At 33.7% G+C, this 19,468-nt stretch overlaps 2 protein-coding genes across 2 annotated transcripts; one reads left to right on the top strand and one right to left on the bottom strand.

Moving 5' to 3' along the window:
• Positions 1-3,115: 3,115 nt before the first annotated feature.
• On the bottom strand, positions 3,116-3,586 carry LOC134248976 (uncharacterized). Its single transcript, XM_062731353.1, has one exon. The coding sequence runs from the start codon at positions 3,584-3,586 to the stop codon at positions 3,116-3,118; it is 471 nt and encodes a 156-aa protein (XP_062587337.1).
• Positions 3,587-8,710: 5,124 nt separating this feature from the next.
• Positions 8,711-9,049, top strand: LOC134248975 (uncharacterized). The gene has a single exon (XM_062731352.1). The coding sequence runs from the start codon at positions 8,711-8,713 to the stop codon at positions 9,047-9,049; it is 339 nt and encodes a 112-aa protein (XP_062587336.1).
• Positions 9,050-19,468: the final 10,419 nt, after the last annotated feature.

Here is a 19,468-nt window from a genome sequence, read left to right as displayed (position 1 = left end):
TACATTTTTTTCTCAAAGTGCATTAAATGTCCACAAGATAAAAATGTTGATGTACACTTTTAACACACTTTGAAAAAATTTTTTTAAAGTGCGTGTAGTGTGTCCCAAATTTAACGCACTTTGAAAAAAAATCTTAAAGTGCGTTGAGTTTGTCCTAATTTTAACGCACTTTGACAGTTCACGGTAGCTCAGTCGGTAGAGCACTCGTTCCGTGATCGGGAGGTCATGAGTTCGTATCTCGGCCGCGACTGACCTAGTCGATAAAATAGGTAGCAACTGTTCCTTCGCCATGCGTTCGGCACTTTGAAGTGAAAGTTGCGGGTCCTTCGGATGAGACCTTAAAAACCGAGGCCCCGTCTCAGCGGCAGGCATTGGCACGATAAAAGATTCCCTCCTGCTCAATGGCCCTGAGTGCCGAGTAAAGGTCAAAATTTGAAGCCCTTCACCGGCATACGGTGACGTCTCCATATGAGTGAAAAATTCTCGATAGGGACGTTAAATAATATACAATCAATCATTAACGCACTTTGAAAATTTTTTCAAAGTACGTTGCCACGGAGCATCAAGGAAGTCGGTTGGTATCATAAGATACACTTAGGAATGATATATGCGACTGTAATAAACGGATCCCAAAGATAAACGATATGTGAAAACGTTTCTTACACAAACTTTTAATATATTAAGAAATATACATGCAGTGTTAGACTGAATTTAATACATGTATTTATACACATTCTTATGTTAGTTTTAAATCAATAGAAATTTTAATAATGGATAAACAGATTAAATTTCAAAAAGAAGTATAACTTATAAAATACACTGTATATATATATACGAGGGTCGTTAGAAAAGTCCGCGGACACATTGAATTACGGAAAATATATTGTGTACTGTGAAGTATGACCTATGTCTGAATAAATTCCTGCATTTTGTTTATTGGTATGTAAAAAATCAGGTCCTTATAATAAAATCTTGAAAATTTACAACGATTTTTACCATGAGGTCATGGGATTCACGGAGCAATCACTTGACGTAAGGCGACGTGACAACCAGATTTCAACCCGTTAAGCTTTGTCGCAGTTCTATAAATCTTTCATTTCTTCAGATTTTTCTTATCTTTTTTCTACTTTAAAATTGAATATGTATATCAAGACATGTTACTTTTCTTCTATAATGTCTTTTGTACTGATTCGGATATTACTGAGATCTTAAAAAATCTATGCAGTTAATCGATCAGGTATGGAAACTATGCAAAACCATATAGGCGCAACGCAACGTCCATGCGATACGGGGTATTGAAGTATCGATGGAGTTAATCATTCAAAATGTCACTCCTTCCATTCTTATGAAGCTACAACCATTTGAAACTTGTCCTTTGTAGGTGTAGGGAATTCCCTGCAGCATCTTGAACATTTATATCTCTGTTTAGATATTTTCCAGTCTGCATACATAATTTTTACGCAGTGCAGTGCTCCATGACGCTCAATGACGTTCCAATTTTTGGCTGTGTTTTTACGCGTTGATCATTTGTAAACGGCTATAAAACAGTCATATACCCTCCAATTTAGCTCAAAATTTCTCCCAGTGACGTTTCATGAATACTTTAGCGGCAGGTAAAATATCATTAATATCTTTGCTCTGCAATTGTCCAATTTTTAATTTTAATAAAGAGTATTTGTGATGTAAACGTGTCAAAATGTAGCATGCTCCGTGAAGCAAGTTTTATCAAAATAAAAAAGCTGTATATTTTTCAATAATCACCGGAGAGCAACAAATTCTTGTATATTTATTGAAAAAAAGGTAAAGATTTTATCTGGAAAGTTTGACTGGTTTCGTAGAAATAGCGCGCTCACAATTGAACTTGTCCGCGAACTTTTCTAACACCCCTCGTATATACAGAAATAGAAAATATTGCTTTCGCACCACCAGAAGAATATGATATTTTATTTTTCAAAACTTGCATATGATGGATTTGAAATGTTTTTATGTTACTTAAGCAAGAAAAAAAGCGTTTTAATGTCTAAATTGATATAAAATTAGAATGTTAATGAAGCCTGACCATTTCATAGAATAAATGAAAATCGTATCCACACTTTTTTGAAGGAATAAATTTCTATTTTTTCTTTATGATTGTACTGATTAAAAAACGATTTTAAAAATCTGTTTATGCTGTATTTGATCCTAGAAGAGTGTGCTTAAACGGACAATATAATGTCTTCAGGGGCTTTCGTTGACTAGCAGATGATATATTATAGTCAATCGCTGCATATTATTTAATTTTAAATGGGAGACTGCATCTAGTGTTAACTTCAGTACCATCATCTGTAATTAGCAACTGCATATCTAGGCAAAATGGTGTCCAATGCATGTTTGGGAATTAGTTTTCGGACAAGAAAGTTATTTTTGGGTTTTGTCATGACACCAAGACATTTGTCAATCCTAATGTATTCGAAAAGATGGAGTATTATATATACTAACACCGATACATGAGGCAAATGTTCAATTCACAGATAAGAATAATAAGTGGTGCGTAAGCAATGCCAAGCATAAATATTTATATAAGCTTTCATAAAAACATGATTTATTATTTGTACAACACTTACGTATTTATAATATAAAAGTTTCAGTAATGTTTCAAAATATATTTGCAATCGTAAATGAATCTTGCATAATCGGTAATCCTCATAAAACGTTTATATTGTTTATTTCATGTATTGTATCACTTTTATTTCCCCTGAATAACACAATCCTAACCACAGCCTACCCTCAGTATCTACACTCAATCCATAAGGACTATTTAGTTCACAACTATCAACACATCTAAGGAATTGTCCATTTTCATCAAGAATGTGTAGACAGTCATTGTTGTAATCCGCTACAATAATCTGACTCATAGAGTCTGTTACTATCTGGCTAGGACAAAATACCTCCTCTTTTCTGGCAGGTGTCCCATCGTATCGAAATCGAACACTTCCAACCTTATCCAACACAATCACCATGTTGGCATTAGGATCAGAGACACATATATCTCCATTGTTGTTTTCTGATAAAAGCAGTTTAAATTTACCCCTTTTAAAGATTTCTTTTCCGTTGCCATCTTTATATATTTCCAGTTTCACCATTTGTCCTTGGTAGAGGACTTTGTTTTGTTTTGGCTTCCATTATACAGGTTGACCAATACGTCACCTGATCTGGTAGCACAAAGCCCCCTTGGTTTCCAGCCTTCTTGTGTAGTGACTAATACCTCAATTGTCCCTTGTCTGAAAATATTCAGAGTTCTATTTTTATAATCAGTGTATATCAGATCACCCTCTTTTGTCAGTGTGATGTCTGTAGGCCTTTCCAAAGAGGCAGTCTTGACAAATTCCTGTACTGACCCGTGTATGTCAACACAGTATATGGCCGTGTCCTTCCCACTGATCCAAGCTTTATCTGCTCCTACACAGACCACCGTGAGAAGAGGTTTAACTTCAGTTGGAATTGTGGCTATAACTTTGTCTAACTCGCTCGTAAACAAATCGAGTGTATGTGTCAATGTTGACATGTAACCTCCTACTTCTATTTTAAGTTCACTTCCTTTGACCATGTTTGCATTCAGAGAAGGAATTTCAAAATGGATATCAGTTTTTATGTCCCTATATTCAATTATATTTGATTTGTAGTTTATGACTTCAGAAAGTCTGTTATACTCATAATTTCTTTATTTCGCTCAACTGTTCTCTTCATTTCTAGAATAAAAGATTTAAGGTCATTTTGATGTGTTTCTATAGTACGTAGATGATCGACCTTCATTGATTTAATCAGACAGCAAAATTTGTTGAAAATGGTGTCAACTTCCTTATGCCATAATATCCTGTGCTGTTCTGTTTCTTCCTCTAACTCCTCATACCTTGCAGTGCATTTGGAGGTTCTAACTTTGGCTTCCTTCTCACTTTTCTCACACTTTGGAATGATAACAGTTTCAATTTCCTTCGTATCGTTTTCAATTTCTTCTTTTTTGTTTGCCACTACCTTTGATAATTCTACGCCATCATCACCTTTATGGTTGTCAAGGATACACTTGAAGCACACAGGTCCATCACACTGTTGACAATAGGCCTCGCATACCATTGGTTTCTTCCTGTTCTTAAAAAGAACTATTTCATGAGGGAGGGACTTACGGCTATCTACATGTTTACTGACACAATCCACACATAAACTAACTTGACACATTGTTACAAAACTGCTCGGTTGGATTATAACAGAGGTCACATGTGATGACATCTTGAGCCCAGGAGATCGGAGTAGCCATTTAAAAACTCACTTGGAAAAGACAGAGATAAAAACGTTAACATATCTGTCACTATGAGATATCTATGTATATAGTACATTTGTACATGTACTTTAGACACAAAAGTTTGAAGTGTATCAATTAAACTTACCTATTCAAATGAATGAAAATGACCAGAATTCATGTAACATGTCATTCTACATTTAGTTAACATCAAGAATAAATGATAATATTTCCCAATTCACGACACATGCCCTTATATCAGTTTTTAGCTTTTGGTGTTTGATATTTTGCTTCCTTAATTGTTTCTTACCTAGTATTTCCTAGGATCAAAATGTACAGTGAATTAACTAATGAATTTTTAAAGATATTTATGTGCCTCTCTGTTAAAAATGTAACATTTCCACTTTAAAGAACTACATGTATACATATATGACAAGTATCTCAAATAGCTGCTTCAACATGTTCAAATTACTTCAACAAGTTTCTAGTTCTGTTTGTAATTATATGTTAAAGATTCCAATTCAATTTGCGAGTTTAGATACTAATTTTGGAGTTCAAAATGTTAAACAACCGCCTAATTTGGGAGAAAACATTGAAATGTTCAAAACACTGTCTCTTAAGACACTTATTTGCTTGAAAATGGTCATTTTGGTTTGATAATTTCTCAAGTAAAATTAAACTTTTGTTATATACGAAAATTATGCTCATTTATTTTGGTCGTTAAATATACTCTATATCTATGTATATATATGTCGGTGTTTGAACAAAGAAGCAAGGGCTGATCTTGAAGCTTGGTCTGTTTTCATCAATAGTTTTAATGGTAGGTCATTGATAATAGATGATAGGTGGGAAACCTCTGAAACACTATCTATGTTTACGGATGGAAGTGACCTAGTGTTTGGGCGCACATCTAAAACTAAGTGGTTCTTCGGAGAATGGCCACAAGATTAGTGCCAGTTTCACATTACAGTCAGAAATTGCTTCCTATTGTTGTAACTTTAGAGCTTCGGATTTTGATTTCAGAACTAAACTGATTAATAACTATATTTTCTAGTAAGCAGCATTAACAAACTAAACCAGTGTATCAGCAGTTCATTTAAGATAATGCTTATAGCGGCAGCCATTCTGCAGACTTTTGTTTCAAATCCAACATGGCGATGTCGACCTAGAAAAGTTATTTACTAGCACAAGGATACACATTTAAAGTAAAGGGATATCAAGACGTCACAAAGCTTTTTGTAATTCGCAACATGCTAAAAGGTATGAAAAGTAAATATTACGTACCGGAGATACAAGGTTGTCTATAACGCCGTCTATTCTAAGAAGTCAAACACAATAATGTGGTGAATAATAATTCCCCACCTTTGATATCTATTGAAACAAAATTGATGATATCTCTCAATTGTTCAATTTTTCTGATTCTGCATTATATGTTTATATGCATGACATTTTGTGTTTTTTCATATAGCCATTTATAATGTAAATAAATGGCATTTTGCAATTCACATAATATTATTTTTGTTTCTTTGTAACAAACAGAGTTAATCTATTGTCTGTGGGTTTACATAAAGTGCTTTGAAATTGATTTGAATGTTTTTTTTTGTGAAATGGGACAAACTCAAAGGTAAAGGTGAAAAGGTCAAATCTTGTGGTACCCAAAGTAAGGTCTTGTCACAAGGAATGTTCACATATTGAATTTGAAAGACATAGCTACAATAAATGAAAAGTTATGGTAAAGGTTAAAGTTTTTGCGGAGAAACAGACATACAGACGGACACGATAAAACTATATATACCCCCGAATCTTCGATTACAGGGACATAAAAAGAAAAGGTCTTCAATTAACTTTTCATATTATGATACAGTATAAAGAAGACGTTACAAAAATGAAAATGTTTGTTCTGATTTTCATATATCATTTCTCTGAAAAATATACTCAGAACAGGGTAAAATCGTGGAGTAAAACAAGAAATAAGAAATGTAATGAATACTGTGTGTTAAATCAAAAGGTTATGTCTACATGTATAGTTTTTAAATTAGAATGTGTATTTTACACTAACCCATAGCATTACAGCGCATATTTTTAGGTGCTTTACCCACCCACCCCCTTATTTATTATTTAGGGGGAAGTTGATTATAAACAAAAGCAACAAAAAAACTACCCTACCTTTATTTTTCTATAAGGAGGGACTAAAATTAAGCTTAAAATAATCTACTATTCTACTAATTTTTAACTGTTACTCTGCTACAATACTTTCAAGTATACCCCCATCAATATTTAAAGTATGCTTTAATCATGGCGAAGTAAATTATGATATGATTGAACTTGTGTGAAGACTTAACTTCATTTCAATATTTTATCTAGAGCCTCTTTCAGTATTATTGAAAGGTGTAGAGTTTTATTTATATTTTTGCTTTTCATTTATTTTTTGCTTGTTTTGATTAAACGTAATTTTTTTTTGGGGGGGGGTTAAAAATTTCCTCCTCTTTCATTGTCAAATAGGATTTGCCAAACTTATACAAGCTAAAAGTTAAAATGAAGGAAAAATCAATTTTTCTATTAGAGAGTATTGGAACCCGATTGTTGCATGGTTTGATTTCTAAAAACAAGTGGAATATCATTCTTTAAGGATACACCAAAGGCTTTTTTCAAGAATTTTGTCAATTTTGAGATTTTTGGCTAAGAAAACAATGCTAATCACTGCTTTATAATGCATGAAAAATTCTTGCTGATTATTGAATGGTTTTCTAATTATTTAACAATAATCAAACATAAACACTAACACGTGTGAATTTGCCGTTATTGAAGCTTCTGATTTGGTCTGTAACTGCCTGCTACTGAAAGGAGCAATAAATCACTTTTAAAGAATCTCTTTTCACTTTAAAGGGGGTCATTTTCCAATGGGGGTCATTTTTTTTATAAGACTAACATATAAAATAATGACTCCCTAGGACACTTTTTCTACAAAAAATGATTTTTTTTCTACGGGTAGGGGGTCATTATTTGTCGTTGAAAAATGACCCCCGGTCATTATTCGACGGGGGTCGTTATTCGTCTTTACACCGGATAAGACAGATTTCACTTTACCTCTATTATGTCTTTAAATATTAAGCGCTGTGTTTTAAAAAAAATGATCTGAGGACATTTAATCACATCTTAAATCAGCTATCCATATTTCAGATCAATATGTTATAATTAATATTGTCATTGACTGATATAATTTCAACATAATTTCCGTCAGAAAAATATTATTTCATGAAAAATCTGATTTAACGAGGATCGCTCCTCAGCTTTTCAGCTGATTTAATTTCACCTCTTTTAAAAACAAAATATTTTAGTTTGTACAATAAATTTGGATTCTATAATTCTAATTTAACTACATTCAATTAAAACCCTATGATTAAATTCCGTACCGAAAACATTTAGTGAGGGACTATATTTTGTGGCGGAAGGTTTTTTTTTAGAAGAAAAAGATCAATTTTTCCTCTTTTAAAGTATCGAGTATTGTTAAGTTTGGATTCCTATTTTTACACGCATCATGCAGAAAGAGTAATTTTGTGCTGTGGAATGTTCTATGCTGGTCTTAAATTGCATTAAATGTTTGAATCAACTTTTATGAGTTATATCGACATATTTGGGAAAGAATATCAAATAAAGTATGAAAGTCCATCAGATCTGAATACAGCAACCAAAGATTCTCTTAACACACATATTGATTTTTAAGAACAATAAGTATAATATATCATTTAATATTTCAGATAATTGTGTTCAGAAAGACCTAGATCCTCCATGACATGGGTTCAAGATTTAGCAAACAGCATGACATAGAACAGTGTTTCCTATGTCAGGGGGACACAGAATTCTACTGTAACTCGTGTAAATATAACCTGTGTCTACAGTGTAAGGAGAGACATGTTATTGATCTCGATACTGTATACCATGATGTAGTGATTTACCGGGAAAAATATGAGCCTATTAAAAAACAAGAGTCATGTGTGGAACATCCTGAAAGATTTTTTGAAAACTATTGTCATACATGTGAACTTCCTACTTGTTTCCAATGTACACAGCTGAAACTTATTTCAATACCTATGTTACGCAAGTCCGTTACTGTTGCAGATGTCAATTGTATATGGCATATTTCCTGTGTGAATTCAGACCTGGTTTGGATAAGTGATAGCACGAAGAACGAACGTACATTGACAAACAAAGAAGGTGACATATTATATCGTCTAACCGACATAAAATATGATAGGTGGAGTTATGGAGCACATACCGTTGACATCAGCGGTGATCTTATTTATATAGACAGTACATTTAACATTAAAAAAGTTATCTAGCAATAACAAAGAAGAGTCAACATTGATAAAGATAAATGAACCATGGATACCCCTCTGTGTCTACTGCTCTCCCAACAGTGGAGATTAACTGGTCGGGATGCGTAGAGATGATACACGTATAGTTTTGGTTAACCGATACAATTACGAAGGACAACAAATACAGAAAATACAACACAATAACAATGGTCAGCAATTATATAATGATCCTAACTACATCACAGAGAACATCATCGGTGATGTTATTGTGTCTGACTATTGGCGTGGTGTAGTGGTGACAGATCGTGGAGGACGACATCGATTTTCTTACACAGGACCTCCATCAGGATCGGGACTATCACCATATGGAATCTGTACAGACGCTCTATCACACATCTTAGTGTGTGATTTTATCACCGGGACAATACAGATGATTGATAAGAATGGCCACTTCTTGTAAACAATCTTGACAGGTCAATTGATAGACAAACCGCTGAGCTTGAGTTATGATAGCAAAACCCATCTTCTCTTGGTTGGATCACAGAACAACAATTTGTGTACATTCAGATACATAAACAGACATAATACATGACAAGCTTATGTGCAAGAAATTAGAAAATGCTGTACAGGCCACACACATTCCGACAGAGCAATATCATATCTGACAGTCATCGTGATTAATTTTTAAGATCCCAATACAAATACTTTCATATACAGAGAGCTATTTAGGATTATTATGCATAGTGTTCAAAGGATTTTAATATATATCGTAAACACAATTTGTCGTAATGACTTTCCTTTTATTATCGTCCGCTTCCCTTAGTTCTGCAACATTTAAACCTTTGTCACCTCCATTTAGGGTTTATATTTCTCAGTTAACGTTGATTCGTTACGCAGGTGCATGCTCTACGTATGTATAACTTCTAAAATGAGGTAAATTATTGACAATTAAACAAGTTGATGAAACAAGAATACCAGCAGTTTCGATTATAGTCATCAATTTGTAAGTTCTATGGTCGATACAATGAACTTGTCAGCAAATACAATTTATACATTGAGTCAAATGCTGACTGACGTATTTTAATCATTAGGCAATTTTTACACACTGAATTGTTGACAAATTTTCCCGTTTATTCCCGATCATGATAAGGCGCACACGGTGGTTGTGACAGGTCGGCAGGGGATGCTCCATCCTCCATGGCACCTGTTCCCACCTCTGTTGTTGAGGAGGTCCATGTTTGCTCTGATCTCATTTGATTTGTTTGATGGACTTTAAAGCTTAAATACTGTTCGTTATTTCCATTTATTTCATTGAAAAGGTTAAATGTAATTGAGTGTTTAATTTTGAATTGCAGAAATTGCATTTAATTGATTCCATAATGAAATGAACGATGAACATATAGATGCAGATTTTCACAATAAAGGCCAAGGTATTGTTACAACGGAATCTTAGCCCCTTATGTTTTAGAAAATTCAGAACATGGTTAAAATTATGATAGTTTGTTGTCATAAACTTAAAATGATGCTTTTTACATAAAAAAAAACAACTGTCACTAATTTTGAATCGAAGCGTTTACTGCAGCCACAGGAGCGTGCGGAAGTTGAAATTTTCCCAGATTTCCTTAATTTCAGTGGAATTTCGTCAAATTTTAGACACTTTTCCCTTTAGAAAACATAGAGCACAAACATGCCTATCTGAGATTCTCATACACTAGATACACCTGATATATACTAGTGTATGAAATAGATAAATTTGGTGGATAGGCAAGCTCGTGCTCAATGTTTTCCGAAGCAGAATGTACCAAATAATCGATGAAAATTTGAATAAAAATGAAAAATTCGGAAATTGACATATTTCTCATCTTCTTGTAACCTCTGTGTACCCCATATCTTTGAACGAATACTAATTTGGGTGCAGGGTGACAAGTGGTTTTCAGTTGATAACTTATTGGATTATTCTTAAAGATACCCAAAAAGGGGGCCAAAAGAAGTTTTAGCCTATTTCTTAAAACCTATTTTTTTTTTTTAGAAAAGAAATTAAATTTTTAACCTTGTGCATGCATATTGCAGGAAGAAAAATAATAGCATGATTTGTCTTACTTATTAAAAAGCTTGATAGAAATAACTTGTTTGACACCGCGTTTTAAATTTAAATGCTTTGTATCTAAATGAGATAAATTCAAAACAATTCTACACCATATCAGTATGCCCTAAAACCCATCCGTTGATTTCAGTAAATTGTACGAGAGTACAAGTAGGTATGCTGCTGATTTTCCATTGAATTAATTATTTCCTATTCCTTTACAATCTTTCGCCCTCACCATCACAAAATCCCTTATATACCGCGTACTTTTTTTTTTTTTACAGTTGATCTAAATATTTCAAATAATTCAGTTTTTAAAAAAGGAGAGGAATCGAACATAAGAATCGAGCCCTCCCTTTCCTCACTTTTAGTTCTCCATAAGTTTTGTTAAAGGAATAAATAGGGAAGGGAAAGTCTTTAAAAAATTTTCTTCTCGAGAACCATTGGGCCAGGGTTTCTGAAGAAAAACAATTCTACATCATATCGGTAGGCCCCAAAACCTATCCTTTGTTTTCAGTAAATTGTACGAATGTAGATATGTTGCTGATTTTCCATTGAATTTATAAGTTACTATTCCTTTCCAATATTTATCTCTCACCACTCACCATCACTAAGACCCTTATATACCGAGTACTTTTTTTTTTACAGTAGATCTTAATATTTCAAATAATTCAGTTTTAAAAAAGGAGAGGTATAAAACCTGAGAATCGAGCCCTCCTTTTCCCTATCTTTTAGTTCTTTATGTAAAAATGTTTGATGAAGTGCAGTTTAGAGGTTTCAGTTGTGTTATTTTTCGTTTTCTCCTCTCCAGCCCCCAACCCATTTTATATGCGTTGCAAAGTATGTACCTAGCTCACAGATCGATGATCGTTGGTTTTTCTTTTCCTTTGGATGCATATGCAGTTAACCTGCTTTATGGGATTTATACCATTTTCATGAAATCTCTATCTCTCATGGGTCAAAAGTTATTGTGAAGGTTCAAAGAGCTACTAGTATTTTAGCATATACTTAGGACACAGTCAAGGTCACAAGGTCACAAGGTCATTGACCTTTGTGTCATGTGAAATTTAAGGGCTTAATTAGTAGAGTATGCCTGCCAAATATTAAGTCTCTATCTTTCTTTGTTCAAAAGTTTTGGCGTAGGTTAAAACCTAGAAATTTTCTCTAAGCTTTAAGTGAAACTGAATTTCGGTTGTAGGCGCATGCTAATATGCATATGGTCCTTTTTTAAAGGACAGTAAGCTGTTGGAAAACAACTGAGCTTAGCAGTATTCCAGAGGGACCAAAGGCAAGGACGATCAACACCTTTCCATAAGTTCAAGGAGTACAGCCCTAGAAGTGATTGGACGATCGATCGAAAGACTGACATGTAGATTGAAACTTATTAATTTGTTGTGATCCGGATAAGTCGATTGGGAAGAACTGAGAACTCATGTTGATCGGCATTTATTATACAGGAAACAATAAAACTTCCTATCTTTAAGATATTTTACATATCAAAAAACACAACTAGGTTAAAGGTAATAAATATTCTGTCTGTCTGTCACATTTCAAAAGTTTATTGATTTTTTTTCTCATATATGTGAAAGAGAACGGTGTGCATGTATGTGCGAGAGTGACTTCGTTTATCAAAATATTTAATTCCTTCTTTTGTAGATAAAGAGCAAGAGCCATCTTGTGCATAAAATGGCCCTGTACTTATATCAATTAATTAACTATCACCCTCTTTCCATTTTCAGATATCAAAATAAAGTAGACACTTTGTACTTTCATGTTCTATAATGAAATTTCGTTTTGAGAATCCAAATATTTGAAAACAGGCTTTGAGAAATTGCAATGTTCTTGAAATTTGCAGAAAATATGCGTATTTGACTACCTTCAGCAAAGAATTAAAATATGAGCACAGCCCACGATCCAAAAATTTAAACATGTTTTTCGATCTTCAGAAATAGGCCTTTCATTATGTATTGGCATATTTTGGATCAGAGGTTGTACTCTGTATGAAATATTGAAAAAACGCTTCAACTTTAGGTCATTTTCAAAGGAATTTACAGGATATTAGGAAAATTACGCATTTTATGTCATCATAATGAATTGACTAGATGTGAAATTAGGTCACAATTAATAGATACGTAGTCACCAACAGTCCAAGTGATAAATACTGCATTTGCAACCTAAACTGAGCGGCTTTGAATTTTCAGAAATACTCAGGGCCAAATAAGGCCCAAAGTGGCCCTACTTCTTTCTATTCATTGTGACGGGCTTAAGTGTGCGTTATTTGGAGATAGCCTGGCTCAACCACGTTACACCCCAAACCACAAAATAGAAGTTTATTGAAGACAAATTAAATGCATTATAGATAAGGGATTCTGTTACATAGTGGAATACCTTTCGTAATTTTACACGTCAAGTTAAGTAGAGGGTATGTAATTAAAGATATGCAAACTGAATGTACATAAAATTAAAAGGGTTTTATCCATGTAAGTTTAATATGTAATTTATAAATGGTTTTTATTTTCTTTCATTTTTAATTAGTTTATGAAGGGCTAGTATGGCTTTAAATGCTATTGTAACTGGATTGACCTTCTACACGTTCCTTCCGCTGGCTCCTAATTTGATCCTCTATACTACGTATCCTGTTTTCTAAACCGTTCATTCTGCGTTCATAAAACAGCCCTCTCGCACTGTGTAATTCAAATGTCTTTTTATGGACACAAGAACAAATGCATCCCGAAAGAACACATGTGATTATTATAATAACGATGAATAAATTGATGGAGTAAAGGATGAGTTCTTGATCTGAGTCCATGCCGCACGATTCCTGTCCTGACCAACATATAGCTACAGCACCCCAGGAGAAAAAAAAAGCTGAAACCACTCACAAAAAGGCACACGATACATAAGCAGAAGAAGGAAATCAACTAAAAAATATATTAAAATATAAATTACAAACTTGATAATTTAACAATAAAAAAACTCATTGGATTACTGTTCATTATTGAAACGCTTTGAGGAGCAACCAAAAAATAAATAATCAAGTTATCGTTGTCTAATATTAATGGCTAAGGTTTGTTTGAAAGTAAAAGTTTACCAAGCGACTCGTCCTTTTGTATGGATTAAACCCATGATGAACGTCAGCTTTTGACGCTATATAGCCTAGAACTCCTGTCACCAATAGCTAAAAAGGAAAGGTATACTTGTTGTATTCATTACTGAAATGTTTGGCATTGTAAAATACAAATACGGAGAACTCAAACCTAAAAAATTAGATGTGATTAAATAGCGCAAAATCAATTCAAAACAATCAAAAATGTGAAGAGAAAAAAAGCATTCTGCGAGCATTGCATAAGCAATACATGTCCCCTACCGGGATCCCCTTTTCTCTTTAGGATGTCATTTTATTAGACCCTGTGTATAATTAAGTTGATCTGCCTTAAAAAGAAAGACGACGTCTTTGAATGCCATTTGACACACGCATTGTCAAATGCTTTGATCAGAGCAGCTCATTTTACGCGGTTAAAAAACAATTTTATACCAAAAAATCAAACTTATCTACAATTGTCACTAGAAAGTATCCAGCTTTCAAATCATTACAACTTCGTTTAGAACAGTAATTTTGTGCATCATAAACCCTATTGTGAACACAATTATACAACCACAATTCCTTCAAACATCAATGAAGCAGAAGGAAATGCAAAATTAATCTATAATCAATCAAGTTAAAAGCTATCCAGAAAGTTTCAAATCATGACAATGTCGTTTATAACATTAATTTAGTGTATCAAGACAATAACTTTAATTTGCCTTTTTTGCAATTGGCCCTGTGAATTTCTGAAATGTGAAACCGCTTTTTTTTTTATAGTTTTAGTTAACAATGAAGTGAATTTCACTTAAGTGGTTGCATATCTACCAAAAACGACGTCTACAAAAAAAGTCTACAAAAGGGCCAATTTTTAAAATTATTTTCGATATTTGATATAGAGCGCAACCTCTGATCTAAAATATACAACTAGTTAATGATAGAATTGTTTTCGAGGATTAAAAGACATGCTATATTCTTTAGATTAGAGAGTGCGCTCATAGTATTTTTCTTCATAAAAAGTACTTAAATATTTCTATTAACATTAAAATTCAAGAACATTCCAATTTTAAAAAGCCAGTTCTCCAAGACCTGGACTTTTAGAAAAAAATCTTTAATAGGAAATGAAAGTACTAGGTCTCTTCTTTATTTCTATGCTTCTAATAAATCATCAAGTGTTAATCAATCAATTTGGTACATGTATATTTACAGGTTTATTTTATGCATAACATGAGCCTAGCTCTTTAGTGCATCACGAACCCTATCGTGAAATCAATTCTAAAATATAAAAATACCATAATTCCTTCTAAAATCAATAAAGAAAACGAAATACAAATATGATCTATATAGAATCAAGGTAAAGTCTCATACTAAAAACCAGCTCAATATCTGCAAGCGTTTAGGAAAAAAGCGAGGAAAACCCTGAAACATTGAAAAGTCGTATATTCCGTAAAAATCATTGAAACGGTATGGCATTCAATCGTGATCTGTAACTCATCAAGATACATTCACAAACCAAAAATCAGCTCAATATCTACAAGCGTTTATGAAAAAGTGCGAAAAACGAAGTAGGTCAGACTGGCAGACATGGGACGGACAGACGGACGTACAGACAGCTAGACGGACGGACAGCTAGACAGACAAACAGCTAGACAAACAGACAGACGGACGGACGGACGGACGGGAGGACAGACAGACAGATAGACGGACGGACAGCTGGACAGTTAGATGGACGGACAGACGCAAAGGAAACCTATAGTCTCCTCTGGTTTCACCTGTAGGGGACTAATAAGAATCAACAGTATGGATCATTACCGCTATTCCCACCCACAAGGGAGACGCGGCAAAAAAGATGACATCGGCTCCTCTTGAGAAAACAAGCATCAAAATACCAAGTACCATGGAAACATAGGAAACACCAATGTACTCAAAAGAGAGCTTGGTGAGCTGAGATAAAACCTGTTTACGTCTTTGAATCTTTACATCTGTAAAGGAATATCTCTGAAACTTTCATATTTTTTCAATGTCTGTAATTTCGTTTAGTCATTCATAAATGTTAAATCTCTCTAACTTTGCATATCCGTATCATGTCTATAATTTTGCATACTCATATCCTCATATCTATAAATTACTTAATTTCTCAGACATAGTATATTATATAAATACTGTTAAATCTCTCTGACTCTGTTTATTAATAGCAGGCACGTAGCAACATGGGGCCCCCACTTTTTTTCAGACATTATTTTCTACTATTTTAAAGAGGCTAGGTGGTAGTGGCCATTTTTAGACTATTTTGATCTCCTTTAGAAGAAGAGCGCCATATAAAGATATAATAAAATGATCAAATTTTAAAACTAAAATTTATGAAATTTTTCTTTTCCAAATGATAGTTGACAGCTTAAGATATCCCAAAATTTAAGTTATATTTGGAGGTTAATGAAAAAATAATTTATTGACCCCCTAGCCTCGTTAGATGTTCGTTGAAGGCCGGTTGGCCCCCACACTTTATGTTACGGTAAGGTCGATTAAGTGGTAATGTAGTATTATATTTAAAAAAAAACAATGGTCCTAAGCCACCCACCCCCTCCCTTACACGAAATGGGATTTTCGAATATGGGCAATTTTTCTCCTTTATTCTTAAGTCAACTTATTAAAACAATGATATGTTTAATTTCCTTAATATTTTCTGTTATTGAATGTTTCCTAGGTATAATTACATGTATTTTTATGACTTTTTGTTACAACTAATGTCCCTAATATCTTCTGATAAATTTGATTTAAAAAAAAACCTTTCTACACAGCACATAAACGATTTCTGACTCTTTTTGTATTTAGAGTGATCTGCCCTTTGATCATAATTCTAAGAAATAAATATGATTTTGTATTATATTTCTCAATTTGTGATCATTTCAAGTATTCTAAATATTTTTTTAAAAGCCAAGATAGATTTTAGGATTTTTTTTATAACAAAGACAACTGCTTTACCGATAAAAATGGAACTCGTAAATGTGCTTACCATGTCATTATATTGTCATGTACAAAATTATCTTAGATGAAACATGTACATGTAGTTGAATTAATGCAAAACAACATTATGATTGTACACACAAGTAATCCAATGTTTATATCAAAAGGGTCTTGAGTTTCTGTTTGACGATATCTACATAGGTAATGGAGATCAAGTCTACAAGCAATCTGTCGAATTTCCCATGACTGCTTTAAAATTTGCACCCCTTCATCAGCAAACTTGATAATATTTTCATATGGACCAAACATTTTTCAAAACTTCTAATGGGGGATACACTTGTATTGACCTTCAAAAAAAAAAACATTTGAATATATAGAAAAATTATCAATAAGTTTCAAAGAAAGTTTCAAAGAAAGTGACTCTCATCAGCCACGTACCTCAAATCACTTGACTCGACACTAATCTAGTGTTTCGGCGGTGTGATATATACGAGGTTTAAGATTTTGATAGTATATTAATTAGCTGCAAATCCGCCATCATCAGGAGCCTATTTGCACATCTGTTATACAGATTATTAAATTAGTTAGGAGAGGAGCATATTACTCAGATTTTTAATGTGTTTAATGACACAATAGGATTTTCTTGGAGGATTGTATTGCAATCCTTATATTCTTTTGAATATGCTGGTATTGTAATAATCTTATACATCGATTTTATTAGCGAATATCGCATACAGAATGGGGTTCCTGACTTAGAATCCATCGCATATTCAATTATTGGTTTGTATATATTTGCAAATTCAAATATATTAACTCTGAGTAAATAAATTTGGTCTGTTGTGGGTTCGGCTTAGACTGAGAATTTCCCTAAAAGCCGTATCAACAGCAGCCATAAGCTTCTTCAATTGCACATTTGTGTAAAGCGATGTTACATCACAGCTGACCAGCAAGTTCTCGTTGTGTGGTCGCAGAAGTTCATTCTTCAATGTGAAGTCTGAGATATCCATAAAATTTGTGCTCAAGTTATGCATGCACAATAAATGATTAAAATTATAACCAATATAAATGACTACATTTAAGTAAGTGCCTTTTTGAAATGTAACAGGCCTTCTTGAGAAATAAAGGTAATTTGCAGCATCAATTACTTTTTGTATATTTTATGGAGTAGATTTCATCTCTCCGCTTCAAAGAAAGTGACTCTCATCAGCCACGTACCTCAAATCACTTGACTCGACACTAATCTAGTGTTTCGGCGGTGTGATATATACGAGGTTTAAGATTTTGATAGTATATTAATTACCTATCCGCGCATTAGATTACTACAAACCCTCTAACTTATCACACTCTGATAACTAGACGGGCCAGTACAGCTAAACTTTTATAATCTCTTTTACAACGTCAACACGTGTAATAGACGATATTCATTTATTAATTGTAGTCTCAATAATCTACAAACTCGGAATCCATTTCCTCTATTAGAATGGCAAGGCGCTTCAATAGAGGGGAAAAAGACACTAAAAGTACTAAACGAATCAAACCATACTTTGCCAACCTCAGACATATCAATAAGTCGAAGCACCTAAATGAGGCACGTAAATACGTCCTCAATCTATCAAAATACCAACTAAATGATAATGAATATGTCCTACTAGCAAAAGGGCTTAAATTCATTCCAACACCAAAACAAAAAAACGTAAAGAGGTGTATCCTTAAAGATTTCGACGAGTTTGCTAGAAAATTGAGATGCAAATATCATTTTGATAATGGGGATGATTCAAAAATCCACCCATTTAGAACTTCGTCGGGCTTTCAGCCCTCCTACACATGTAGCCTACTTGAAGAATACATTGACAAAACAAAGTTGGAATTATCATCTGTCACAACCAAAACATTCCAAGACAACCTTTCTCATAGCGAAAGAAACGCTCTTTCTTCGCTTAAAAACAATCCCAATGTTGTCATAAAAAAAGCGGACAAAAGCAATACTATAGTTATAATGGACAGGAATCAGTACATATCTGAAGCAGAGCGTCAGTTACTCTCAAAGCATTATATGCAAGTTGAAAAGCCAAACTTGATAAACTTGCAAGATCTTATTCTAACTAGAAAAACTGATATGCACTCCAGGGGCTCCATAGATAAAATTACTCTACGATTTCTCAAAGACAAAAATCAGTCAATCGAATGCGGCCAATTTTATCTGCTCCCTAAAATACACAAACTACAAGACAATGTCCGAAATGCCCTCCTTAATGACCTATGCAGTATCAGACGATTACCACCTGGGCGGCCAATTATTGCTCAGTGCAATACACCAACGAGGAAAATTGGGGCATATTGTGACTATTTTCTTATCCCCATCGTACAAAAACAATTAACCTATATCAAGGACACTACTGATTTTATCAATAAGATCGAATGTTTAGAACTCCCGTCGGATGCGTTACTAATCACTTACGATGTAACCAGCATGTATACAAATATGGAATTTGAAGAACTACTAAATGCCGTCAGGAATGCTTACAACAACGCGGATTAAAGCCACTCAGACATCCCGTATCCTGATGTAGAGGACTTAATTTTTCTTCTCAGATGCGTATTAGAAAACAATTTCTTGAATTTAACGGAAAATTCTACAAACAAATCATAGGCTGCAGCATGGGCGCAGTACCTTCCCCGGAAATCTCAGACATGAGAATGTACGAAATTACGCAGTTTATTGAATCTAAATTTCAACATGTCAACAAAAT

Source organism: Saccostrea cucullata, unplaced genomic scaffold (genome assembly GCF_032062105.1).
Source record: "Saccostrea cucullata isolate Sc308-1 unplaced genomic scaffold, CSIRO_AGI_Scuc_v1 ctg10851, whole genome shotgun sequence".
In the NCBI taxonomy this organism is placed as follows: domain Eukaryota; kingdom Metazoa; phylum Mollusca; class Bivalvia; order Ostreida; family Ostreidae; genus Saccostrea; species Saccostrea cuccullata.
The sequence above is the reverse complement of the archived record's forward strand: the minus strand, read 5'-3'. Positions and strand labels throughout refer to the sequence as shown.

What these genes read in the sequence shown, in the direction of transcription:
- LOC134248976 (XM_062731353.1), bottom strand. Translation starts at nt 3,586, where the DNA reads ATGGTCAAAGGAAGTGAACTTAAAATAGAAGTAGGAGGTTACATGTCA.
- LOC134248975 (XM_062731352.1), top strand. Translation starts at nt 8,711, where the DNA reads ATGCGTAGAGATGATACACGTATAGTTTTGGTTAACCGATACAATTAC.